At 37.7% G+C, this 27,236-nt stretch overlaps 4 protein-coding genes across 6 annotated transcripts in view; 2 read left to right on the top strand and 2 right to left on the bottom strand.

Annotated features, from left to right (window-relative positions):
• Window positions 1-152: 152 nt before the first annotated feature.
• LOC103509437 (general odorant-binding protein 70) lies at window positions 153-2,727 on the bottom strand. Its single transcript, XM_026823768.1, has 4 exons — window positions 2,722-2,727; window positions 1,468-1,602; window positions 885-1,041; window positions 153-247 (listed from the first exon to the last, which is right to left on the bottom strand). Exons 1-4 carry the CDS (start codon window positions 2,725-2,727, stop codon window positions 168-170), a joined length of 378 nt encoding a protein of 125 aa, XP_026679569.1. The 3' UTR covers window positions 153-167.
• Window positions 2,576-15,015, bottom strand: LOC103509436 (glutamate receptor ionotropic, kainate 2). Of its 2 annotated transcripts, none has more exons than XM_017444191.2 (18): window positions 14,866-15,015; window positions 13,173-13,308; window positions 12,374-12,714; window positions 11,914-12,071; window positions 11,427-11,568; window positions 11,227-11,238; window positions 10,767-10,865; window positions 10,451-10,471; window positions 9,850-10,002; window positions 9,258-9,476; window positions 8,737-8,943; window positions 8,271-8,355; window positions 7,622-7,760; window positions 6,918-7,055; window positions 5,857-6,055; window positions 5,036-5,267; window positions 4,475-4,590; window positions 2,576-3,509 (listed from the first exon to the last, which is right to left on the bottom strand). In XM_017444191.2, the coding sequence occupies exons 2-18, from the start codon at window positions 13,273-13,275 to the stop codon at window positions 3,300-3,302; spliced, it is 2,574 nt and encodes an 857-aa protein (XP_017299680.1). In that variant the 5' UTR covers window positions 13,276-13,308; window positions 14,866-15,015; the 3' UTR covers window positions 2,576-3,299. The 2 variants fall into 2 exon arrangements, with proteins under 2 accessions (XP_017299680.1, XP_017299679.1); XM_017444190.2 differs by lacking the exon at window positions 6,918-7,055 and adding an exon at window positions 6,442-6,579 and having other exon boundaries at window positions 14,866-15,010.
• A 2,280-nt stretch (window positions 15,016-17,295) lies between these two features.
• The window catches only part of LOC103509435 (glutamate receptor ionotropic, kainate 2-like), a 29,342-nt gene continuing 19,401 nt past the window's right edge, over window positions 17,296-27,236 (top strand). For both annotated transcript variants that reach the window (XM_026823773.1, XM_026823771.1), the window contains exons 1-14: window positions 17,296-17,585; window positions 18,710-18,868; window positions 19,273-19,469; window positions 19,931-20,112; window positions 20,645-20,684; window positions 20,786-20,878; window positions 21,037-21,045; window positions 21,497-21,664; window positions 22,094-22,243; window positions 22,611-22,832; window positions 23,342-23,530; window positions 24,020-24,104; window positions 24,588-24,726; window positions 26,307-26,343. In XM_026823773.1, the coding sequence (XP_026679574.1) occupies window positions 17,489-17,585; window positions 18,710-18,868; window positions 19,273-19,469; window positions 19,931-20,112; window positions 20,645-20,684; window positions 20,786-20,878; window positions 21,037-21,045; window positions 21,497-21,664; window positions 22,094-22,243; window positions 22,611-22,832; window positions 23,342-23,530; window positions 24,020-24,104; window positions 24,588-24,726; window positions 26,307-26,343 (1,767 nt within the window). In that variant the 5' untranslated portion in view covers window positions 17,296-17,488. The remainder of the gene's footprint in view (window positions 17,586-18,709; window positions 18,869-19,272; window positions 19,470-19,930; window positions 20,113-20,644; window positions 20,685-20,785; window positions 20,879-21,036; window positions 21,046-21,496; window positions 21,665-22,093; window positions 22,244-22,610; window positions 22,833-23,341; window positions 23,531-24,019; window positions 24,105-24,587; window positions 24,727-26,306; window positions 26,344-27,236) is intronic.
• Window positions 26,536-27,236, top strand: part of LOC113467543 (glutamate receptor ionotropic, kainate 2-like) — a 25,394-nt gene continuing 24,693 nt past the window's right edge. The window contains exon 1 of the mRNA XM_026823775.1: window positions 26,536-26,786. Within this exon, the coding sequence (XP_026679576.1) occupies window positions 26,582-26,786 (205 nt within the window). The 5' untranslated portion in view covers window positions 26,536-26,581. The remainder of the gene's footprint in view (window positions 26,787-27,236) is intronic.

Below are 27,236 nucleotides of genomic sequence, written 5' to 3'. Positions count from 1 at the left end.
TACGCCGTTTTATTACTCGCCGAGGCAGGCTCTAATGTTATTCCCAGCATTACTGCTCCCGTTTGCATTTTTTGCAGTCTCATACTCTCATATTGACTGAGGGCACCCCACTTAACTCTCATATAATTAGCGGTAATTATCCACTTGTAACTCATAAGCTCAATAACTCATATTTGACTCACCTTCTCTATTTGATCGCTCACACAGTTGAACATATCGTACGCCAAGTCGCAAGTTTGACCTCCATCTAAAAGCAAGGAGAGGCACAAGTTAATCTGCCAATATTGGCACAGATAATAGCTCTGGGCGTTTTGCAAAACGGCTTCCTATTTGCGACTTGCACATGCTATTAATTACAGTGGGACACGCCCTGAAAAGGGCCTCCCGTTTGGGGATTCTGGTTTTGCAAAAGATGCATTTGTATTAGAATAGAGCAAATAAAGGATACTACATTCTCAGAGTATCTATACGTACTTACTCGTAGGTATAGGACACTCCTTATCCTGAGTAGGTAAAGGGTATATGTTACCGGCAAACTGCATAATCCGGCATTACAAAGTGTTGCAAAATATTATTGAAAAATTTTAGAAGCTGCCAGTAGTCTCAACATTTTTGACAGCATTAAAAACGAGACAGAACAAATAATCCACTGTTTTAGATGCACTTTTATCTCCGGCAAACTGCATAATCCGGCATTACAAAGTGTTGCAAAATATTATTGAAAAATTTTAGAAGCTGCCAGTAGTCTCAACATTTTTGATAGCATTCAAAACGAGACAGAACGAATAATCCACTGTTTTAGATGCACTTTTATCGAATTTCAGCCCAAGAGTCTTGCTGATAACTCAATTCTAATTCCACAAGAAAAAATAGCAATGACTTACCAAGAACTCCGTTCGGTTTGGATTGCCTAACTTGCTCAGCGAGTTTCATACAGAACTGTACAGCTTGGTAAGTAGCAGTGAAGTAATTCCTGTCTTGAACTCCTTCTGAGTATAACCTGACTAGACCTTCAGCTGAGGGGAAGTTATTCGAGTCAACCTGCAAAAAGGAGATTAGCAGTTTTGTAAACTGTGCTGGAGATCGCACTTTTGGGATTAAATTTAATCCAATTGGGTAACCAACCAAATGGTTTCAAAAATGTCATGAAGACGAAAATCGAGTTTTGAGTAAAACAGCTTGAAAGTTTTTGATTTCCAAAATGTGGAATTCTAAAGTATTGGGAAAATTTCCAAGAACTTGTGTAGGTATCTTGATGAATAATAATTATTCAATTATTGAAATGACAACATTACTTTTCTTCTTGCAACTGGTTCTTAAAAGCATAATAACATTAGAAAAGCAGTTTTAGTAAAAAGGGCCCAAACAAGGCTACGCCCTTCGTTTGAAAAATCTTCAACTATTAAAAGAATTACTCAATGAATACAATACGGAACTCTAATGAATCTATGGAAGAGCTTCACTTACCGCTTTTACTTTTCTGTAGACACATTGCAGCAAGCACTGAAACAAATACAAGAATAATGAGAACAAGAAATACAAGAATAATGATTGAGAACAAGAATTATGATTGAAGATGAACAAACGAAAGTAAATCCACTGCTACTTGGAATGCCTAGTGAAAATGCCACTTAGGATATGACAAGGTTGACAATTTTATGACGTTCTTGTTTGCAGTAATCAATAATAGAAAGTAAAAATAAATGATATACCACACCAAAGCAGTCTTTATAGGCAGTCTTTATGCAAGATAATTATTTAAACACAACGATTAACCAGATAATAGGTATACAGGAGAATGACAGATAGTAAAATTAGTTTACACACGACTGTGGAATTTAAATAACGTAGGAAAGGATCTATTAGACATACTTTAACAAGACAGTAAAGACTAAAGTAGTTATTACCTATGGGAAACTAGAAATTTATTTAGAAAAAAAAATTCAATAAAGTCCATGTGAGACGGCTTAGGTGTAGGAGCCCAACCTGAGGCTTAGGTGTAGGAGCCCAACCTGAGGCTTAGGTGTAGGAGCCCAACCTGAGGCTTAGGTGGAGGGATTGCAGGGGCAAACAGCTCTAAAGGATGGGTTAGGTACGTTTCTATGTATAAAAAACGAAATCGGCTAACCTTAAACCTAACCGTAGGAGTTTAGTCAACTTGGAAATTGATTTAAAAAAAGGAAAAAAAAAAAATCTGTCAATGACACCATTTGGGGCTCGATCGGTCAAAATGGGTCCTTTACAGAGACCCTTTTTCAGAGTGAGTTACAATTTTATCGAAGCCCTAGTCCTTAATAAATGTATAAGAAAATTAACCAAATAGTATAGGAACAGTAAGTGCAGGTCTTATTAGAACAAATGGAGGTCTCTGTTAAAATTTTCATGTAAGATTGGATTTTTTTTTTTTTTTTTTAATCAAGCCTATTTACACAGGTTCTTCAAATGTTGAAATCGTACAAAAAAGTGCTAAAAAAGCGTTGCAGATTTTGAAGTTCTTTTTCTTTAGTATACCTAAAACCTATGTGTTATTCTTCTGAAAATCAAAATAGGAATCTTAAATAAGATAACAACAATGTAGATTAACACTAAAAGAGTCCATCGAATTAAAAATGAATTATATTATTTACCCTTAAAATTAATTATGTACAATTGAATGGTTTTTAATAATGGAAAAAAGTAATTAACTGGCTGGTAAGCTCTGGCACTTTTAACTTTTTCCACTTGCATCGCGTAATTTTTTACCTGTTTCTGTGGAAAGGAAACGTTTAGTTATTATGTTTTTATCATGATTTTACAAAGATAATTAAGTAACATTTATAAATAAATAGATTCTTGGAAGGAAACCACTCTGGCAAGATTACTAGGTTGGAATTCTACCACTTATCCAAAATACAGGCAGGTGTTATGCACTCCAAGTTGGCTCGTAATGGAATTTCTAGTTTATAAGTTAGTCTAAATAAAGATCTACTTTATTTCTTTATTATGCAACTTATTAGTACCTACATGTGTACATTAAATACATCATTGTTTGGACCTTCCTGGGCTGAATTACAGTCCCGCCTTTAGAGAAAATTTTAATTTTTAGCACCCTAATCATTCGCGAAGGAACCTAAATCATTAACTTCCAAGAAAGGTGTCGTAATAGGATGTATTAATAGATGTAAATTAATAAATTATTCGCTTACGTAAATTTGAATGAATTCTGTCTCTCGGGTGGGATTCGAACCCGTGTCTTCCCGCTTACCAGACATCAGACGAGCACCTTAACGACTGTGCTATCGAGGCTTCAAGGTACCAAATCAGTTATCTTTGACAAGATTATGATCCTTATATGAGAAAGGTAACTTGTTGACTCTTTCTTCGACTGCAACTTTACGCGATTTCCAAATGAATTCGCACACAGCTATGACACAGGCAAAGCCCATACCGCCCATCAGGACGACGAAAACACCACCCACATTGGCTAAACCCAGCTCGTTAGCAGCGCTGCTACTCTTGGAGGTGTCATCCTGGAAGAGGGACACAAAGGAGAGGGTGGAATACATTATGGTACACCTACAGTAAAGGGCAGTAGGTACGTCTTGGAAGAACAGGAGGAAAAATAATTCTAAATTCTGGATCGTGAGGATACACCAATTGATCGTTAGCAGCGCTGCTACTCTTGGAGGTGTCATCCTGGAAGAGGGACACAAAGGAGAGGGTGAAATACATTATGGTACACCTACAGTTGTAACGTTGTAAACGTTGCGTGGCTACCTTGCGTGTAAACGCGCCCCTTTATATCAGCTGATAGGTTGTTTTGTTGTGTCCGTTTTTGTTTTGAAAAGTCGTTAGCAGCGCTGCTACTCTTGGAGGTGTCATCCTGGAAGAGGGACACAAAGGAGAGGGTGAAATACATTATGGTACACCTACAGTAAAGGGCAGTAAGTACGTCTTGGAAGAGCAGGAGGAAAAATAATTCTAAATTCTGGATCGTGAGGAAACACCAATTGCCCTGTCCTTGCTTCTTGGCCCTTGAATCCAGGATCTAGTTCGGTCTGTTCGTAATAACCTAATAACTTTCCAATATTCCATACAGAAAGTTCCGTTTTAATGGACCACAGAGTCAAGTCTAATATTTATGTGTTGTGATTACGTTTTCGGAATATCACAAAAAATTAAGAACGATTGGACAGCACTAAGCAGAAAAGAACCATCCGTAAGGCGATTCCCCTTATGGATGGTTCTTTTCCGTTAATGCTGTCCAAATAATAAACATAACTTTCCAATATTCCATACAGAAAGTTCCGTTGGACCACAGAGTCAAGTCTAATATTTATGTGTTGTGATTACGTTTTCGGAATATCACAAAAAATCAAGAACGATTGGACAGCACTAAGCAGAAAAGAACCATCCATAAGGCAATTCCCCTTATGGATGGTTCTTTTCCGCTAATGCTGTCCAAATAATAAACATGCTTGACTTGTTCACTTACCCTACAAGAGCCCCCGCCACGTTTTTCCTTCCACCATTTTGTTTTCAATATGTGTAGTCTTCCTTCTTCTTGTAACTTCAACACCGCGCCACTGAGAGCTGTCCGATAGGGGGAATCTGAAAAATGAAGTAGTAGTTCAGTGAACTGTAGAATCCTCTCAGAAAGAGCGACCCTAAAAGGGACTCGGAAGAGGGACCTAAGGGGGCCTCAGAAGACCCAGTAGGGTTCAAAAATAAATTAGCTTTTAATACAAAATTCATCTCCAATTTTTGACTAGATAGGTAATTTGGTGCTCTTGACACATCCACTAGAAATTCGCACATGCTTTCTTCTTCTTCTTCTTCTTCTTCTTTTTCTTCTTCGTCTTCTTCTTCTTCTCCTTCATCTTTGTTCTTTTAAAACTTTGTGCGTGGTACAAGGATAAGTAAGCTCGTTTAAAGTCCCTTAACCAAAGGTTTTTCAAAAGACCAGTGAATTGAATTGAATTGAATCTAAAAAGTGAAGTAGTAGTTCAGTGAACTCTCTCAGAAAGAAGGAAGGAAAGTTATGCTAGTATCTTACTTGGAGGCATAGCAATCCCATATCCTTTAGAATCCAGTAAGCCCCCGACTTGGGTTAGATCGCAGTTCCTTTCCACCACATATTCAATGCTGGTAGATTCCATGAGAAATGCATAGTTTCCTTTGCCTTTGATCACGCGTTCTACTCCTTCCGAGTTAGAATCTGTGAAGACACTCGGCCGAGTAGCTTCCATGAAGGACCACATTCGTTGGTAAGTTGAAATATTCGAGTCCTAAAGAGAAGAGAGGAATTTTTTTGCGAAAAGTGGCAAAAGTTGATACAATAAGTTGCCAATGAAGCCCTTTAGTCTTTTAATATATTACCTGTTACAAGCGGTTTTTACCTCTGGGCTGGAGACTTTTTGGGCATAGTCCCCGAGAATGATCAGAGATAACAAACTGCTTTTAACAAGTGGTAGACCCCGACTTTAGATAGATATTTTCGTATACATATATTACCTGTTACAAGCGGTTTTTACCTCTGGGCTGGAGACTTTTTGGGCATAGTCCCCGAGAATGATCAGAGATAACAAACTGCTTGTAACAAGTGGTAGACCCCAACTTTAGATAGATATTTTCGTATACAAATTGCAAATGTTCCACTTCTCGGAAATTGAGTATAAATTGAAACTTTCTTCGAGGAATCCATCGTGGCAGTATTGATTTCTAATAAATAATTCCAAGTTGTAATGTTGTAAACCACCTCTATATTACTCACAGACAAGAAAGTGAATAAAAGGCGGGGTACAAAATTGATTTCTAATCTTTTTTGGGGTGGGATGGATTTTTGTTTATTTTTTGTGGGCACTTGATTATACTTACTCTAAAGAAAGCAACCGTCGAGCCTCCTTTCAGGGCGCCATATTTGATTTTCGTCTGTTTGGCCAAATCTTCGGCACTTTCAATGGGGGAGTCCATTCGTTCAACCGTCAGAAAAGCGGCCAGGTTAGCTGTGTACGACGAAATCATGATGAGGGTAAAGAACCACCACATGCCGGCTACCATTCTGGTTGACACAGCTCTGAAAATAGGGAAAGCAGATTTACATTTGGGGAAAGCACTTTGCTCTTATTGCTTAAAAAATTTCCTAAAATTATAGTCTTGTCTTCAGGCATTGGTTTCAGGAGTGATAGTTGCAGTCCTAAATATTACCAAATTTTCGGTTGTAAGCTTGAAAATTTACTTTCCATCAATACTATTATTTTTTAGACTGATTTTCATCCGGATTAAATTTAAACCAACCCAATAAATTGCATGAAAATATATCGTCCTTTTTTGCACTTCGTTCCTTCAATTTACAACAGGCAATCAAAACCTCGTGAATTTCGCTATTATATCTGCAATGTGCCTAACACTTGGGTCTAGCATATTAATTCTTATCTTGAAACGTCCAATTTCTCAACTTACTTGGGAGCTATGTCTGACCCCTGCTGCATTAGAGATCCGATCGTAAACCAAAGCGAGTTAAGAAGGGAGAATTGGTTTTCTAGAACATCGGATTGATGGTTACAGGGATGCGGGTTGTCCCATTCATACGGACTAAACCTAAAAATGCATAATGCTTAAAAATAATAACTACATACAGAATTCAGGATCTTTTGAAATGTGGAAACTTTGACGCTTGGAAGGGATTGTTCTCAAATTCAAATAGAAAACTCTTTTAGAAGAGATGCTTTGGTGTCAACACTTTCAGTACTTTCATTTTATTAGTTTCAAATTGGTCCGATTTTGATGAAATTTCAAGACCCTATGATATCCATAAAAGTTGTGAATCTCTGCTTTACCACAAAGAATTATTCATGATATACGGTATCTCGGAATATTCACCAAAGTCAAAAAGTTTTCACACATCAAAAGATCACGGTCAAGTGTAAAAGTCTTACTTGGGAAGAAAATCACAGCCCTGTTGCATGAGAGACCCAATGGCAAACCAAAGACAGTTGACTAACGAAAACTGATTTTCCAATTGTTCAGGGTCAGGGTTACAAGGATGTGGATTCTGCCATTCGTAAGGGGTAAACCTGCGATGAAACGTCTCTCATTATAACTGGCGACAAACTTGTTGGTCCCAACAAAGTTTTCCAACGACTACTGTATCTATCTACTCTACCGAAAGCTGCTACGAATTTAAGTGAAAAACGAACCTCCCTTTTCCCGAACTTTGTCAAAGCCCAGCTTTGGTAACTGGAGATTGATTACCAAATTTTGGGGATCGGTTTTAAAGTATTGGCCCCTGGATCCATAACTCTATGTTGACTTGTTGACTTTATGTTGTTGTTGTTGTTGTTGTTGTTGTTGTTGTTGTTCTTGTTGTTGTTGTTGTTGTTGTTCTTGTTGGTTTTCTCAAGTTCTTCTTCTTTCTAACTCTCCGTGCTTTGTAGAAAAGTCAACATTCATGTCAACATGGAGTTATTTAAAAAAAAAAAAAAAAAAAAAAATAGATGGTGTAAGTATACCTATTGAAGACGGGATAGGAAGGGAGCATATTCATGAGTTTATAACATAAAATCAGGTGTTGGAAAGTACCAAAATTTTATGGAAGGTGAACCTGGATATACACATCCCTAAGGACTTTAAGGAAATTTACCTGGCCAATATGAAGAGAAGAAGAGATACGCCAATGTAGGCTGTAGCCATGTAGATCCAAACATCCAGGGATAGAGGAGACAGGAATGAAAAGAGGTTTGGAGGTTGTTTGATCGGTTTCCTGTACAGGATACTGATTCCTGGAAACAGAGATTTTTCAAACAAAATTAGATATTTACAGTTTCAGCGATTATGAACAGAGAGCAGACATAGAAGAATAAATATAAATAGAACAGAGAACAGACCAGTGTCTTGTTGTGGGACTATAAATAGGGATCAGAGCAGCCAAACCCTAACCAGCCTGACTAGCTGAAGGTTACAAAGGGTTTAACATGCTTCAAAGGAAAAACACAGGTCCTCATAATGGTTGTTAGATATTTACAGTTTCAGCGATTATGAACAGAGAGCAGACATAGAAGAATAAATATAAATAGAACAGAGAACAGACCAGTGTCTTGCTGTGGGACTATAAATAGGGATCAGAGCAGCCAAACCCTAACCAGCCTGACTAGCTGAAGGTTACAGAGGGTTTAACATGCTTCAAAGGAAAAACACAGGTCCTCATAATGGTTGACTGCGGTTCGGGACGGGCTAAGTAATCTTGGCTAGAGACCATCCAAATAATGGAGACAACCTCCAGAATACTTTACCTAGGTTCATGAACGGCATTGTAAAGTCCACGGCTTGTTCTCGGTCGTACGTAATTGTTAGATCAGCTAGTACCAGGTCTGCTTTCTGAAAATTCAAAAGAAACTAGATAATATTTAAGCTGTATGCACAAGAAGTGATTCTTCAATTGACTAAAAGTAGCTTAGAAATTTGCTTTAGAAATAGTTGTGCTCAAAAATTTAAAGGGCGAGACTTCTTTTCTGTTTTGTGTGCTGATCAAAACCGATCCTCTGCAAACCAAGTTTATGAGCTTGAATTGCAGCAGCTACAATTCCTCGTATAATATAGAGAGAGCTTTAACAACAGAGGCCATATTGTCTTGAAATCGAAAAGAGGAGGAAGAATAATTGTCTTGAAATCGAAAAGAGGAGGAAGAATATTAGAAAGCCAGCCGTTCCGAAAACGAAATCTACCCGTGATAATGTTCGCCCCAGGCGAAAATCTTACCTGGTCCAAGAGTTCCCGGACCATTCCATCCCATTCATTAGTTTGTCTATTCAGAGATCCATATCTACCATCCGGAACTAGCTTCAGAGTGTAATTGAAGCCCAAGATTTTCGCTATCTCATTGATCAGATCGATGCTGTAACCTTCGAACTGGTCGTTTCCCACTAGCTTCTCACTGGAATCTTTTCGCATGATGTAGGGGGAACTCTGGAACAAACAAAAGTAAGAACTTCAAAACAGAACCAACAGATTAAAGCTGTTTAAGTACAACAAAATAGAACTAAGCTAAAAAAAAGCCAATTTGGTTGTATAGAAAAAGCTGTGTGGTTGTCGGAGACACATTAGGTAAAATATGTAAATCAATTCAATTTTAAAGGGAAAATTTCGTATCTACTTGTACTTTTCCCTAACAACAACCTACTTTAAATCCCATTTTTGTGAATTTTGTGGGTATTTTTCGTTTTCGCTATGGGCATTTTATCGGGAATTTCAAAAACTCGCTAGTAAGTAGGAAAACTCACCAGAATAATGCACACCACAAAAGTCTTATTCATAAGACTCTCCACGATTTGCGTGTAAGCTTCACCGTAAGTTCTGGTGAAGTTGATTCCTTCGGTGGAATTCCAGGTGCCGATTTTGACGAGTCCTTCTTTGGAAAGTTCAATGACGTCGAGCAAGAAGTTGGTTCTGAATCCTTGATTGTCGAACTTGATGGTGCCTGTTAAACCTTGCATTTCAACCTGAAAATAAGAAGAGGTTCCATGAAACGTTGAAGTTTTTAATGGAACAAAATACTGTTGTGAGCTAGGTAATGAAATTATTTGTAACATATCAATGGAAGACAGATGTTGTTTCTGGGCGTCCAAGGGGTTTTTAAACCCCCAATCCTTCCAACACGGTGAGATAGGTGCCATGCCCGTCTCACGGACACAGAAAGTAAGTAATGGCTGGTTAATAGGTGTTGGCTGCTCTGATCCCTATTTATAAACCCACAGCAGGACACAGATTTAATTTATCGGGAATTCGGCACCGGTACCTACCAACTTCTCCCAAAAATCATCATCACGGGCAAAGACTGAATAAAATCTGACCAGGAAATCCAGGAATACTCACAATCTTCATGTAATTGATCAGACTATATCCATGAGGCCAAGTGTCCACAGCATCACAGCTTAATGGTTTGATATCTATTCTCTGACTGCTGTCTAAATCGTGTAGTGCTTTCGCAAATAGATAGACGGCATCATACATCAGGGCCGTTTCGGTCTGAAAATAACGAAGAAAAAATGTGTTAGAGGAATGAAAACTTGATTTTTTGAAAGAATTGAAGGAAAACAAGGAAAGGTAAAAAGGCTAGCAGACGAAAGTGAGTCGGGTTATGGCAAAATTAGGTCGGGTTAATCGTGTAGTGCTTTCGCAAATAGATAGACGGCATCATACATCAGGGCCGTTTCGGTCTGAAAATAACGAAGAAAAAATGTGTTAGAGGTTAGAGGAATGAAAACTTGATTTTTTTTTTTTTTTTTTTTTAAGAATTGAAGGAAAACAAGGAAAGGTAAAAAGGCTAGCAGAGGAAAGTGAGTCGGGTCATGGCGAAATTAGGTCGGGTTATGGCAAAATTTGGACGTTTTTATGAGCCCAATCATTTGTGCATCATTTGTACTACAAAAATCTTCGTTTGTGGGGTTCCCGGGATATCTTCTCATACACTTACCTTTATTTTGGTGGCATTTCCCTTTATTGGTAGCAAAGAAAGAAAAATAAAACACATTAGTACAGACTACAGACCATACCTACAATTTATTCATCCCTTATATAATAAAATAATTCTTTTGAGCCGTACTTTTAGACTTTTGCCCGTGTCTTTATCCCGTTCTTGTATTCTTTGTCCGATATAACTTATCTTTGGAAGTCTTTACAATAGGTACATAGACATACTCTAATCCTGAGCTGTAAAGTGGAGAATAATACATATGTACGTATGTATACATAACCAAGGTTCAGGTTAATATGGGTAATTGGGTACTTACAAGTTCTCTCAGCACTTTCTGGACTTCGGGACTTTCCGGATCGACCAATCGGAAGGCTGTAATGTTTGTTCCTCCATATTTGAATTCTTCGAGATCAACCTAGAAGAGATGCTTTGGTGTCAACACTTTCAGTACTTTCATTTTATTAGTTTCAAATTGGTCCGATTTTGATGAAATTTCAAGACCCTGTGATATCCATAAAAGTTGTGAATCTCTGCTTTACCACAAAGAATTCATGATTTACAGTATCTCGGAATATCCACCAAAGTCAAAAAGTTTTCACACATCAAAAGATCACGGTCAAGTGTAAAAGTCTTACTTGGGAAGAAAATCACAGCCCTGTTGCATGAGAGACCCAATGGCAAACCAAAGACAGTTGACTAACGAAAACTGATTTTCCAATTGTTCAGGGTCAGGGTTACAAGGATGTGGATTCTGCCATTCGTAAGGGGAGATCAACCGTATGCAGATCCTGCAGAGAAAAGCCACAAATTATGTATTGCACTTCTTTATTGGTTTAATACAAGTACAATATGGTATGTTTATACAGGTTTTTAGCCATCTAGGATCCTCTGAATTCAGTCCCTTTGAGCCCCGTGGCCAACTGGCCAGCCTAAGTCCCCTTTGCTGAAGAGAATTATCTCAATTCAATCAACTTACCAAAGAAGTAATGAGATAGCTATGATAGTCACTCATCATTCCAATTTGTTGAGCTTGTTTCAGGACTTCATAAATTCGTTCGGTTGAGCAATCCAGCACGATGTGAGATTCGGCTGAGTTCTTAATTTGTTTTAGGAGGGGTCTGAAATCATAGGCAGTAGACATAGACACCTTTACTCATTAAACTAAGCCCGAAATATTTCGAAAATGCTGCCCCCATTTTAAGAGTAACACTAATAAAAAATAACAATTTTATTAGCAAAGATTTAAGATGCTAGTCCCCTCTTAAAATAAATTTAATGTTCACAAAAAATTACATTACCAAGTGCACAAGAGCACTAACGCTTAACCTGGGTTCGAATCCCGGCGGAAATTTTCTGGCCAAACTTTGGTTACTGAGAATAGGTGGCAAAAAAATTCATTTCATGATTTGGCCAGCTGAGTGGAACAGTGAAAATAGGCAAAAATCGGAAAAAGAAAAACTCACCTAAAGTCGTTTCCTTCGCCCAACTGTCTGACCCGAATCGGATATTCTGTTGGGCCATGAGCTTTCAGCAATTCTTGAAGTCTTACGAGACCTTCGTTTGTTTCGTAAATAATCGTGAATGACTTCCAACCCCAGGCTTTCACAAGGTCTACGTAAGCCTGTGAGGAAAATAACAATGTATGTTAAATAACTTGAGTAGGAACATGATTCCACCCCACTTGAGTGGAAAAAGACAAAGTAAAGAAGAAGATGTTAAATAAAATCAATAAAAGGAATTCTGGGTTAATCAATAAAAGGGATTTTACTTGTGTTAATAATCAAATGATCATGGATGTCGTTCCCCAATTATTCATTTTATGCCAAATTTTAATCTCATTGAGGTCTCCTTTGTTGTTAATCTGAGGAAACTGAGGATAACACTGCCACAAAAAAGGATTAAGGATTTAAAGAAAGGACAAACCTTTGACAGAGTATTCGGATGAGGGTACAGATTGACCAAACAGCTCTCCCTTCGGAGGCGATAATCCCATCTGGTCTCCAAATGAGGGATCTCCATGGTATCACAAATTGCCTGAACATGACTAGCAGTCTGGCTGGACTGCGGCCCAAAAACAGCCGCCACACCCGTTCGCAAGAGATGGCAGACGCGTTTCGAAGCGTGAAAACTGTCGTAGGGGGTGATCTCTTCAACTTGAGCGGAAATTTTGGACTTGGGAATGATGAAACGGTCGGCATTTATTCTGTCGACCGCGAAGAGAAAGGCCTGTTCCTGTTTGCTGTCAGTAGAGTGGAACAGGCCACCTGGAAACGAGAAAACAAATAGGGACTTTAAGCAACTGCAGGCAATACCAAGCCCCAGGAGCTCAGAAGTAGAATGACTTCCGAGGGGCGTAGGTTCGAGACCCAGCAGGGACATGAAAATTTAGGACGGTTTTTTCGAGGTGGACATTTTGAAATCTTTGCTTGAATAAATTGATACATTTTTATTAATAAAATTCACAAGTAAAAGACTTTTTCAAACGAGATTAGATTCATAAAAAAGGGAAAAGTGTGTAATTTTAACAAAAAAAAGTTCTGAAAAGAAAAAAAAAAATGAAAATAACTTTGAATAATTAAATATTATGAGAAAAGCGAGGAAATTCCTGTGTCAGGAATTAAGTTAAACAATGGCCCCCTGATGCGCTGAAAAAATTACCCGACCAAATGCGCTCGTATAATCAAAGAATCTAAATTCTAGCCGAGTGACACTAATTCCTTACCTATTCTTATGACATCAGGGAGTGTTGACGTTTCCTGGATGAAGGAAAAGACTATGATGCTGAAGATCATAGAATTAACTATGATCAGTAACCGAGGACGCATTTTTTCTGAACTGTCTACTAGTGAGTTCTACATCTGAAAAGAGGAGAAAAAGATATTAATCCACAAAAAATTAATATTAATCACTCGGGATCTCAAGAAAGACAAATCAAAAACCAATATAAATTAAGCTACTTCTACAGTATAAATATTTATAGTCAACACTAACAAAATCCACAAGCTACATCGTCAAATATTCTCTCAGGCTGACTGAAAAAGCTCGTATACAATTTTTTACAACTCTGTCTGAAAAACAGAATAACAAAAACAGAACACATACGAGTAACAGAATAATATGGAAGGCGCGACCAGATGAGGCATATGGTCGACCAGGCCCCTTCCACGGATAAGTCAGTAAGTAATATACAAGACCTTTGTTAGACTGCTGAGTTAAATTTAAAGGGACTTTTTAGTCCTATCCGAGGAGGATAAACAGCCCCTTGTAACCTCCTGCTAGCCAGGCTGGTTAGGGTTTAACTGCTGTGATCCCTTTTTATTTTGTTACGTTTTGTAGTTACGTTTCTCATTTATTTTGTAGTTACGAGTAGTAATGTTTGTCCTTTTTACTTTTCCAGTGTGCAATGCAACCTCGGAAGGAATTGCAGCCATCTTCGGTCCGCAATCGATCGAGAACCGGAACATCATTGAATCCATGTGTCAAATGTTTGACATACCCCATGTGGAAGCCTTCTGGGATCCTAACAAGTATTTCATCCCCACTAACGGAGTTCATGGAGTGAACGTGTATCCAGAGTCACATTTGATATCCAAGGTACGGTAACCTCGTCTGGTAAGGCCAGCCACTCACTATCAGGTAGAACTGACAGGTACACCTGATCAGTTCTGTAAATTTACTGTAGAAACTGGTAGATTACCCATTAGACGGTTTTGTTTTATGAAGCTGCAATTTTTATCCTTGATAAACCATTAATGTACCATTGATTTTCTTTGAATTTTCAGTGGGCATCTTCGGTCCCAATGAAGAAGAAGTAGCGACCGCATTTGAGATAGCTGTAAGGAGGATCAATAAAGATTTCAAAGCACTTCCTCCAGACATTATTCTGGAGCCTATAGTACAGCACGTGGAAAACTACGATAGCTTACACACTGCCAAACTTAGTAAGTTGAAATGGGATAAAAGTGGAGGATTGTGCAATGCACACGGTACATGTTCCCCATAATCTGTCAAATAATATACAAAACAGAATATCTGTCTGAATTCGAGTAACTGGACACGTTTTTGGCTCGTCCTTAGTCTGGCGCACTTTCAATCCTGTAGGAACGCCCGGACTTTTACGAACGGGTGATTTCGAGACGCCAAAGATCTACCAGAATTCGTATAAACGAGGAAGAGAGTTAAACTGCGACTCTGTTAGGTACCTAGCGATTCTTTCGAGTCATTTAACTTGCATTGCGCCCAACCCTTGGAGTCTGAACAGGATAAAAGCGTCTTTTCAAGGTACTTACTGTGAAATTGAAGGGTTTAAGGAATAAAAAAGTGTGTCAAAAACACTGAAAATAACTGCGGAAGAATTACAACAAAAATATTTATTATAAATACAGAAAATTTGAGATAAATTTGACAATACTCACCTTATAAATGGCCCCGATAACATTCCGCTCACAAATGCACATCCCCAAAAGATGCTCAGGGATGCTGTGTCTCCTCCGTACCAGAGATTTTCTCTCCTCTTGCCTCCCACTGTACTTGCGCCATACTCGGATAAGCTTTGGATGTTCAATAATTTGCTCTCTTCAGGCCCACGTTTTGAAATTCTTGGAAAAGGCTCTTTTTTGTTTTCCTACTCGTTTTCCCGTCTAGATAATGATCTTTTGTTCTAACAGGATAATGAACTGTTTTAATGAATGAAAGATGTGTGGTTATCCAATTAAGGCTTTCACCCGTTTTGCCTTGAGAAATTTTATTATAATTGATGTTTGTTTTTTCTCCTCCTCCTCCTCCTCCTCCTCCTCATTTCCTTCTCCTTCTTCGTCTTATTCTGCTTTTGCTTGTAGGTTCTCAGGGAATACCTACAATGTTGGAACTTTACTTTTAGTGCAGAAACATACCGAATATGGTTTCGGGAGGGAGGGGGTTCAAGTTGTTCTCTCTCTCTTTCTTTCTTTCTAGGTTTACCTACCATGCGAAAGTTACACTGGTCAACAAGGATAATTATCAGCTTTTAGCTACGTATCGCTGTCTGATTTAACGGGTTCAATTAAAAGGATTGTTGTTTGTATGTTTGGATTAGTCTTACTTTATCATGGACACTCGTTGCTATCTTGAAAGCCCAGAAGAGGTTAGGTAGTAGAACAGCCGCGGTAGACAAAGACAGTAACACAGAAAAAAAGACGGAAGAACACGCGAAGACCGAAGGTTACGAAAACGAAACGTTACACAGTTATTACACTTAAATGTATACCAAATTCGTCCGTAAATTGTCCATGATAAACTAAGTCTAATTAATGTATAGACCGTTGCAATGAACTCTGAAGAATATGTAAGATTCATATGTTTGGGTACTTACCCATACCGTCGGCAAGACCCAGACAGGACTGAAAAGTCCGTTTGACCCCCGCAGTCAGTGCACCCCCCCTTAAAGTTTTATGAAGTTAATACTCATTACAACCGTTTCTCTTGTACATAAGAGTTAAGAGTTATGATTAAGAGTTGTTCACGCACACCTCTTGATTTTTGACCTAAATATTTCTCTCGCTTTTTCTTCCTTTTTCTCTTTTCTTTTATTTTTTCTCTTTTTATTAAACTTGAATAACACGGGTAGGATTGTCATTAAAATTTCTGTAAAAAGCGTCGATACCAATATAATTATGTCTTGAAGGAGCCTTCAACTTGAAGATATTTATGACGCTTTCATACTCTTTTATACTCGTGCTTTTCTTCGCTTTGGAAAGCTCAATACATGAGTACCTAGGTGTACCTACCTATTTACGAGAAATGTGTTCTGTGGCTATAATATTCTGAATTACTGGTAGCGGTGTTCTGTATCAATAGGTACCGTACTTAAAATTGTCGAAACAGATTCACTGATTATTATTTATTTGTTTATTTTACGAACAGAAGAGCAAAATAGATAGGTAAAACTAAATTCCAACTTCTAGTATCCCCGCACATGTTCAATATTATTGTCAATAATGCCTACTTATTGACATTCATACTTATTGACATACAAAGACATACTTACTGACAATTTATTGATCATGATAGGGATGTTGTAGTTACCTACTAAGGTAGATATCTATTGAAAATGGTGAATGAATAGGTACATCATACAATTATGCCAACTACCGTTTATTGATATGGTATTGACGATAATATTGATTGTGTGAAGAGGCCTATAGCAGAAAATATAAAAGTCGAAATCATTCTCCATATCCGTCTTCGAACATTTTTGTCGACAAGAAAAAAATAAATAAATAAAAACAAAAACATCAGCAAACATTGCACAATTGATAGAGTCTATGCTCCTCTAGGACTGGCCACATTCCAAATATGTGAAGTGAAAAGACAAAAATTTCGGTCTATTTTTATAAAAAATAGTTGACTTAACGTAGTTTGTATTAGAGGTTCCTACGTTTTGCTATAGAATTTAAAGTCTTCGATAGGACCCAGACATAATGACAAAAATCAAAACGAGGCGGCTTTAATATGTAGTATGGACACGTGATGCGACATGCCTCGGCAGTAAGTTGGGCGGTAAGAATGCTTGTCAAAAACGTCACATTATTTTGACTTGGACTCGAACCAAAAAAATCCGGATTCAAAGTCCATCGCAAACCACTAGAGTTACCACATGCTTCCCGTTCGAATCGCAACAATTATTCGTCGTTTGTACGTGTTTTAATTGGAATATTTCAATATTTCACGTTATGATTTTAGTTAATAATTTCGTCTTACAATATCAGTAATTTAAGTCATCTTTATGTATGTGACTGGCCACATTCCAAATATGTGAAGTGAAAAGACAAAAATTTCGGTCTATTTTTATAAAAAATAGTTGACTTAACGTAGTTTGTATGTTTCTATGCTTCCCGTTCGAATCGCAACAATTATTCGTCGTTTGTACGTGTTTTAATTGGAATATTTCAATATTTCACGTTATGATTTTAGTTCATAATTTCGTCTTACAATATCAGTAATTTAAGTCATCTTTATGTATGATACCAGTTTGTTATTTTCACTTTTAAAACCACGAAAATGCGGATTCAGCTTTTGATTGTGATAGTTTTAAGTTTTAATTCTGCAAATGCATATCTACCGTACCAGGTTGACAAACGGGAGCCTATCAAAATCAGTAAGTATTTATCGTCACATAGTTTTGACATTTGCAGGAGATCGGTGGCAGGAGATCAAGGAGAACTTTGGAGATCAACCGTATGCAGATCCTGCAGAGAAAAGCCACAAATTATGTATTGCACTTCTTTATTGGTTTAATACAAGTACAATATGGTAGGTTTAAACAGGTTTTTAGCCATCTAGGATCCTCTGAATTCAGTCCCTTTGAGCCTCGTGGCCAACTGGCCAGCCCAAGTCCCCTTTGCTGAAGATAATTATCTCAATTCAATCAACTTACCAAAGAAGTAATAAGATAGCTATGGTCTGCAAATGCATATCTACCGTACCAGGTTGACAAACGGGAGCCTATCAAAATCAGTAAGTATTTATCGTCACATAGTTTTGACATTTTATTTGCAGGAGATCGGTGGCAGGAGATCAAGGAGAACTTTACCTTTAATTTGGAACTTTTAGGAGAACTACCTGCCTAGATACCTAAAATGCAGGTACTAATGTTTTGTCTGATACTTGTATGGTTGAAAATTTGGGAACTAAGTTCCGACTGGGCAATCTGGGCATGCTACGACACAGACCACATGAGTCTAATGTAGCAATTTTGCTACCTTAAATAAAACAGGAATGAAATACCCATCAAATTGAATGCTAGTAAATAAATCAGAACGCGTGCTATTTATCTAGAGAAGTAAAATTTTAAAATAAATCTCCATATTCCTTATTTCCTTTGTCATGCTTCAGTCAAAGATCATAATCATTTTATTAATGATTCTCTACAATTCCATATGAAAAATTGCAGTCAAGAAATTGCATAATGCCATTACATATTTGTGGCAATATAAATAAATGAAAATTCAACATTGCTAAAATTAGAAACCTACTTTCATAATAATATCGTACATACGAGTAAAAATATAGGTAGATAGGTATGTATGTAGGTAGGTATATAAGCAAAATGAAAATAGGTACGTCATTTAACACACGTTGATTACAAAGTTGGTATACTTTTTTCTGTAAATTTACTGTAGAAACTGGTAGATTACCCATTAGACGGTTTTGTTTTATGAAGCTGCAATTTTTATCCTTGATAAACCATTAATGTACCATTGATTTTCTTTGAATTTTCAGTGGGCATCTTCGGTCCCAATGAAGAAGAAGTAGCGACCGCATTTGAGATAGCTGTAAGGAGGATCAATAAAGATTTCAAAGCACTTCCTCCAGACATTATTCTGGAGCCTATAGTACAGCACGTGGAAAACTACGATAGCTTACACACTGCCAAACTTAGTAAGTTGAAATGGGATAAAAGTGGAGGATTGTGCAATGCACACGGTACATGTTCCCCATAATCTGTCAAATAATATACAAAACAGAATAACAAAAACAGAACACATACGAGTAACAGAATAATATGGAAGGCGCGACCAGATGAGGCATATGGTCGACCAGGCCCCTTCCACGGATAAGTCAGTAAGTAATATACAAGACCTTTGTTAGACTGCTGAGTTAAATTTAAAGGGACTTTTTAGTCCTATCCGAGGAGGATAAACAGCCCCTTGTAACCTCCTGCTAGCCAGGCTGGTTAGGGTTTAACTGCTGTGATCCCTTTTTATTTTGTTACGTTTTGTAGTTACGTTTCTCATTTATTTTGTAGTTACGAGTAGTAATGTTTGTCCTTTTTACTTTTCCAGTGTGCAATGCAACCTCGGAAGGAATTGCAGCCATCTTCGGTCCGCAATCGATCGAGAACCGGAACATCATTGAATCCATGTGTCAAATGTTTGACATACCCCATGTGGAAGCCTTCTGGGATCCTAACAAGTATTTCATCCCCACTAACGGAGTTCATGGAGTGAACGTGTATCCAGAGTCACATTTGATATCCAAGGTACGGTAACCTCGTCTGGTAAGGCCAGCCACTCACTATCAGGTAGAACTGACAGGTACACCTGATCAGGTCCGCCTGTCAGGGCACCTGATAGTGAGTAGTAGCTGGCCTTAGCAGAAGGACCTGGTTTCGAAGATTCCAGGAAAAGTTTCGTATAGCTTTGTTTCGGTTTTGCGAATTTGAAGTAGTAAAAGCAGAAAATAGAAGTAATGTAACAAGTAAGTAGTTCTTAGCAATCAAAGGGCTATTTAGGGTTGCCCATTTGATTCATAACCTAGGGGACTGCGGTTCAAATCTCAGTAGCGATTCTTTTTCCATTCAAAAATTAAGTCAGAGGAATAGCAGATTCCTTTTCAATTCAATTTCTTTGAAATAAGTTCCTATTTTACCATTTATTTATTATTTTTCAAGGAATTTTGCTAAAAATATTGATCAGTTTCTTCTTTTTCTTCATTTGCCAGGGCATCAGTGTTATTATCAACGACATGGACTGGGACACCTTTACCATTATCTATGAGACTCATGACAATCTTGTCTACTTGCAACAAGTTCTGGAGAATGCCCATGATGACGATAAGGAAATCAGACCCGGCCGTCCCTCTGTGACGATTAGACAGCTGCCTCCTGATACTGACGATTATAGGTACGTATTTTACCGAATCGGCCAAAACAGAATAGCATCATACCTATAAATTAGATTCCCTTAAAATTAGATATATTTCCCGTTTACCTTCCTATCTAAAAACCTTGCTAATTTAAAGAAAAAAAGAAGGAATGCAAATTAGACGAAATTTAGGTATAAAAATAGGAAAATACTGATGATTTCGGTATAACGAAACGCAGAAGAAGTAAGTATTTAAAGTAAAATTGGAAAAATAAACTCGAAAAAGAATATCATTAAAGTTGTGATCGTAAAATTATTTCACCACAGTCCACAGTACAACGATAATTACAGAAACATAAATAAGGGAAATACTCGTTTTTTTCTCTCCCTCTTATCTATCTTTTCCTTCCTTATATCTTTCCCTCTCTTCCCCTTCCATCTTTCCTTCCTTATATCGTAAAATTTGGAACGCCAAGACCCAAGACCCCGTTCTTAGGTTCATACAAACATGTGAGATTCTTTTTTTTTTACTTTCTATTATTCCTAATGAGTTTCTTGTGATCTATTTCAGGCCACTGCTGAAGGAAATAAAGAATTCGTCCGAGTCTCACATCCTACTGGATTGTTCTATGGATAAAACCGTCACCATTTTGAAACAAGCCAAGGAGGTTCACCTAATGGGCGACTATCAGAACTACATTCTAAGTCTCACATCCTACTGGATTGTTCTATGGATAAAACCGTCACCATTTTGAAACAAGCCAAGGAGGTTCACCTAATGGGCGACTATCAAAACTACATTCTGTCAGTAAGCTTTATCTAACCTTTACCCAGCGATAATGTAAATGATAAACATTTGGCTGCTGTGTGTTTCTTCTGATAAACCGATAGACCAATAATACACTGTTAGTTCTCTTTGTACATACATATGACCCTTTCAGACCTGACTTTTTCTACATTCTAACCAACTTGGTGAGAGAATTAGAATAGTCAATGTTGCTGTTTGGAAAATTAGAATAAATGGTTAATTTAACTAAGCAACCTCCATAGCCGAGTGAATATCACACTAGGCTTATCCGCCGGACCTCCCGAGTTCAATTTCAGGAAGGTTCGAAGTTTTTTCGGCGCTGTGCTTGGCGTTCCGGGCACACTCAGCCTCGTAAGGTCAATTATTGAGTAGCTACTTTAATCCAGTAGCGACCAGTGGCGGCATTACCAGGGTAAAGTCTATTCTCATATTTTTTCTCTATCTATCAATGTTTACCCACTGAGGCGGGTAATATTATTATATAGGTAGTCAAGGCGGTCTCTTCTTGATCCCTTGTGTACCGCGTCCATTTTAGTTTATTACTATTGTGGACCCTTGTGTGCACTGCTACAGAGGCGGGTAATAACCAAAAACTGTATGCTCTCTTCATTCCAGAATGCTCACACTGTGGATTTCCAAGACTTCCAACCTGGCTACGCCAACATTACAACTGTACGAATGATTAACCCTACCAATCCTCACATACGAAGCATTATGAACGGATGGATTTATGAGGAAAACGAGCGGGGCAGGTCCCTCAATGTGAGGGCTGAAACGGTTAAGGTGCGTTGAACTTTGATGTGTGAGGATTTTATGATGTGTTTCGTTGCCTCCTGTCTTCAGTTACCATCGAATTATAGATTAATTTTACTTTTTTGCCTCTACTTGTAATTATATAATTTTAATTGGAAGGGAAGGGAAAAATGGAAGGGAGGAACCCTAGACTTTTGTAAATAGACGTGAAAAGTTTTCATACCTATGGGGTTCTGAACTATCCTAGTTTGCTCCGGACAGAAATCAGTAAAACTCTTTCAGACTTAGGGTTCCAAAGGTCTGGATCTTTTTCCTTCCCAGATTAACCCTACCAATCCCCATTAACCCTACCAATCACATTGCTGTGAGAGAAGAGATGAAAATTTTGTTCGTTTTTCACTCTTCACCTTTAATTAATTTTTATTTTTTCCCTCATACTTATTTACTTCTTCTTTTCAGATTGAAGCTGCTCTGATGTACGATGCTGTCTATTTGTTCGCGGCGGCTTTGCAATCTCTGGGCGAAAGAAAGCCACTGCCGACCCCACTGAGTTGTGAGAATCCCAGCTCGTGGCAACATGGGTTGGGTATAGGCAATCTGATGAAGTCAGTAAGTTGTAGTGCCCTATTAGAGGTTCCTACGTTTTGCTATAGAATTTAAAGTCTTCGATAGGACCCAGACATAATGACAAAAATCAAAACGAGGCGGCTTTAATGGACACGTGATGCGACATGCCTCGGCAGGAAGTTAGGCGGTAAGAATGCTTGTCAAAAACGTCACATTTTTTGATTCTTTTGACTTGGACTCGAAACAAAAAAATCCGGATTCAAAGTCCATCGCAAACCACTAGAGTTACCAAAACCACTGATGTTGTTCATCTACTAGCCAAAATCCGTCGCTAAAAACCTTTTCAGTTATATACTGACGATGACGTTAAACTTTTATAAACAATAATATCGCTATTCCTGGTTTCCAGATTACAATAGATGGCATGACTGGACGAATCAATCTCGACAGCCAGACGGGGAGACGAAATTCCTTTTCCTTGGAATTCGTCGAATATGTGAGTGACCAATGGAAAGTCCTCGGAACTTGGAACACAGCGTTTGGTCTGAATCATTCGAGAACAGTGGAACAGATGGACAAGGAGAAGAAGGAGAAGATTGAGAATCGAACGCTGACGGTGACTTCGAAAACGGTGAGCAATCGCTGAAACTAACACTAAGCCCCAGGCAATAATCTCGCCCTTTCTCTGTAATTTCTTGTATTTGTGTACCTTGAATTATAACCAATAAAGAGTCTAAATTAAATACCTAAATAAATAAGCTGAGTTCCCTGAGAATAACCTTACAAATTTTCATTTCACAAAATTGAAGAAAAGAAAAAAAGAGCGAAGTGAAAATCATAACCTATTTCTATCCTTTTGTCTGACGAAAAGTAAACCCAACATCTCCACCAATTTTTTCTCTGTAGCACATTGCATACCTGAATAGTTATCCGGCACTCATACAAATTGAAGCTCCATCTTCTAGGATTCTAGGAAAATCAAGGATACTCTGGAGGTTGAAGGTCCTCAACAGCCTGTTTTACAATCATTATTCTTTTATTTTCTTGTTCCTCTCCTCCTCCTTCTTCTTTTTCTTCTGCTTCTTTCTCCTTGTTTCTCTTTTTCTTCAACAGTTCGCTAAACTACGAGTGTTGTTTCAGGGTGAACCATACATGATGAAAAATCCGGAAACGGGGGAGCTGTACGGTTATTCGGTCGATTTGATCAAAATGATTGCCAACGAGTTGAATTTCACGTACAAATTCGTGTTGGAACGAGAAAATACGTACGGAACTCTCAATCCACAGACCGGGAAATGGAATGGTTTGATTGGAGAACTTCAGGAACAGGTAGACACATTTATTTTATTTTTTATTTATAGTATTTTATTTTTTATTTATACCTTCGTGAATGAGTGAGAATAATATGGGATATGGTCGTCCGTTTACTACACACGGCTTTTATATGAGGTCATCTTCCACCACTAAAACGACAGTAAAATAAATTAAAGACATATTATTATTTTTCAATCCCATTTTACCCGCTTCGGTAGCGTAGTGGGACGCTTGCCTTTTGGCCACATAATAATGAAGCTCTAAGCTAAGGGTTAGGTGGTAGAGAACACCTCGCCTAGTGGTTACCTTAAACTCAAGAGTCTATTATTATTATTATTATTATTATTATAGATCGGAAGAGCGTCGTGTAATTATTATTATTATTATTATTATTATTATATTATTATTATTATTATTATTATTATTATTATTTTATTATTTATTATTATTTATTACACCGATCCCCCCCCCCATTTTATTCATTCTAACCACTATTTGTTACAGAGAGCTGATCTTGCCATCTGTGATCTCACCATAACCTCTGAGAGAAGAGCGGCTGTCGATTTTACAATGCCCTTCATGACTTTGGGTGGGTAATTTTATTCAGTTACCTTTCTGAAAATAATTAGAGTTTTAAGCTCGTCTCGTAGACGCGCTACTTTTAGTTTCGTCTACAAAAACAAACCCATGAAAATGATAGAGCGTCTATAGAGGGTCTCTATCATTTTCTTAGGTTAAGCCTTATTGATTGATTGTTTTTGATTGATAAAGATCTGCTCAGTGTTATTAAAGAAATTATGAAGTATACAGCCTTTTTTTACGGGAAAAAAATCGTGAATAAATTCATAGGAACTTATTGGTTCATAGGAACTTATTAGTTCATATAATATCATTTTCTTAGGTTAAGCCTTATTGATTGATTGTTTTTGATTGATAAAGATCTGCTCAGTGTTATTAAAGAAATTATGAAGTATATAGCCTTTTTTTACGGCAAAAAAATCGTGAAAAAATTCATAGGAACTTATTGGTTCTAACAATCTCAATCTTTCTCATCGTTTAATTTATATTTCAGGCATTAGTATCCTATACCGAAAACCAGCCAAGAAGCAACCGGATTTATTTTCGTTCTTAGAACCTCTTTCATTCGATGTATGGGTTTACATGGCCACAGCTTACTTAGGAGTATCCCTACTCCTTTTCTTCCTGGCTAGGTAAAGTATATCTCTAAAATATTACTACATACATAAATCTACATCTTCTTATTAACTTTAGACTCAGAAAATTCTCATTTTTTGTTACTATTTATTTTCATGTTAGAAAAGACTTAAAAACTAGTTTTTTTACGATTGGTTTAGCTGATTTTATCTAATTATAGATACCTATTGTTTTAACGCACAAGTTTATGTAGTGTAGTTGTTTGCAGCTCTAAGATTAGGAAGATCTAGGTAGCTTCTTATTCCACTATCTTTTTCTATAATCATGTAGAAAGTGGCATTTGCAAGAAATTTATCATTGAAGAAAATTCATTCTATAGGGGAAATCCGTGTAAAATATTTGTCCTCAGGTCTAAGTTATATTTTAAATTTGTAGACAATAATTTGAACTAGCCCTTTGGGTTTGAATTTTAATAAGAGCTTTGTGAGAAATAATTTACATGTATGTTCTTCTACGTATGTACATATATTTGTCTGTCGCATCTGTATGTCTATCTTGTATGTTGCTGTCTTTACTTTTTTCGACAGTTGCCGTTTTTGCAACAGGTCCCAAGAATTAGGCCTGCCGTATATTGGACGGGTAGTCGCGCGACTTTTAGTCGCTCGGATGCGTAAAATTCAAACCTATGAAAATGATACAGATCTACTGGAGTCGCGTTGGGTCTCCTACAGTGTGAGAGGTCTGTATCTTTTTCATAGGTCTGAATTTTCAGGCGGCATTGCACGACTCCGCGCTAGTAAAAGTTGCGCGATTAGCTTCTAAAAGTCAGCGGGCCTTATTAAAACTCCAGGTAAATTCAGTTCGAAGAAAAAAGCGAATCTGATAGCAAAGTTATAAATTTGAATATTATCCAAACCATTGATCTACCGATAAAAAATGGGCTTTGTTTATTTTTGACTTAACTTGCATCCCCCAAATACCCTTCTAAAATTTCATTGACCCACTACCTCCTTTTGTGAAAAAGTGTTTCATAGTTTTGACAAGTGCGTTGTTTAATAAGATGCTTTTGATCGACCAAAGCTTTGCTCGCGGGTTCCAACTAAGTAGTGCAAGTTTCGCCATAATTTGCATGCAAGCTCAATTTTTTATTGAATTGAAATGGTTTATGTTGGTTTTAACAATAATTTAATTGTACAATAAAAGGTAGAACTGCCCTAGGACTAAGTACAAAACATTCCAAGAATTATACGAGTTTTGTTTAAAAATTTCACCTTTTTAGCGATTTAAAATAATAATAATAATCATAATAATAATGAGACTACCTAAAATTGTCATTTGTTGTTTGTATAAATCAGCGTTTCAGGCTAAAACCTGACCTGCTCTACAATTATTTCACGTGTCAAAAATATAAAGTGCTATCTATCAGTCTATCCTTAATCTCTATGGTACTCTCTTAACTAAAATTTTGTGGATGATAAGTTGGGAAGTCCCTGTTCCGTAAACACCTAGATAGAGGAGCTGCCACATGTTTACAGGTGCACCCCATATGAATGGGAAAGTCAGCATCCGTGTGACTCAGACCCTGACGAGTTAGAAAATGTTTTGAATCTTGTCAACTGTCTCTGGTTTTCTCTAGGATCAGTTCTGGCTCAAGGTTGCGATATTCTGCCAAAGTAAGATGGAATCGCATAGCTATTCTTATGCGGATTTTGAAAGTGAAAATGTTCTGTCTTTTTCGGGCCCCCTCGCAATGTTTCGCTTAGGGAAACCTAGGTCAATTGATTGATTCACGAGGGGGGACCCCTGAAGTTGCCCTGAAGGGGTAACTGGATTTTCAGTTCTATCCCAGCAGGATAAAAAAGAGTTTTTTGATTAATCTTCCAGAACTCCAATGTTTCTCTCTACCAACGCATGCATAGTGCTATGGAATCTTCCCGTCCCTCTGTGTTTGTCAAAAGCAACAAAGAAGGAGTAGAGCGAGTGGTTAAGGAGAAGGGCAAATATGCCTTCTTCATGGAATCCACGGGAATTGAGTACGAAGTGGAAAAGAACTGCGATCTCATGCAAGTGGGAGGTCTGCTTGATTCCAAAGGATATGGAATTGCTATGCCCACCAGTAAGTTTTTAGCTAAATTCTCTTTCGGAGTGCTTTTTACTTTCCTTATCCTATAGGAAGGAAAGTAATGTAATCGGGTCAAATTTTCGATGGTCAGCTTTTAGTGTCAAAACACGTTTTGAGGTCCCTAGAGCCTAAATCCAAAGTTTCAGCCATTGGTCCGTGTGTGTGTCCGTGTGTCTGTCTGTAAACAAAATATCTCGAGAACGGTAAGAGCTAGAGACTTGAAATTTGGTATGTAGCTCTCAAATGTGACAAGATTGCGACACGAAACTTTTGGTTAAGACCGGTGCAACGCTTGGCGGCATTTTACCGCTTTTTGGCGGTTTTCCGTGTAATTTAACAATATCTCGGGAACGGTATAAGCTAAAGACTTGAAATTTGATATGTAGTTCACAAATGTGACAAGGATGCAACACAAAACATTTGGTTGAGATGGTTGCTGCGCTT

The sequence above is a fragment of the Diaphorina citri genome, unplaced genomic scaffold (genome assembly GCF_000475195.1).
Source record: "Diaphorina citri unplaced genomic scaffold, Diaci psyllid genome assembly version 1.1 scaffold498, whole genome shotgun sequence".
NCBI classification, from domain to species: Eukaryota; Metazoa; Arthropoda; class Insecta; order Hemiptera; family Psyllidae; genus Diaphorina; species Diaphorina citri.
This window is presented reverse-complemented; position numbering and strand designations above follow the sequence as displayed.

Bases quoted from the DNA above. Each gene is read 5' to 3' on its own strand.
- LOC103509437 (XM_026823768.1), bottom strand. The intron at 1,042-1,467 runs GTAAGTGAAGCT...TCCTTTTTGCAG, and splicing joins TCTACAGAAAAGTAAAAGCG to GTTGACTCGAATAACTTCCC. The intron at 248-884 runs GTAAGTCATTGC...CCTTGCTTTTAG, and splicing joins CAAACCGAACGGAGTTCTTG to ATGGAGGTCAAACTTGCGAC.
- LOC103509436 (XM_017444191.2), bottom strand. From the start codon at position 13,275: ATGCGTCCTCGGTTACTGATCATAGTTAATTCTATGATCTTCAGCATC. The intron at 12,072-12,373 runs GTTTGTCCTTTC...TTTTCCTCACAG, and splicing joins ATCCGAATACTCTGTCAAAG to GCTTACGTAGACCTTGTGAA. The intron at 9,477-9,849 runs GTGAGTATTCCT...TCTTATTTTCAG, and splicing joins TGATCAATTACATGAAGATT to GTTGAAATGCAAGGTTTAAC.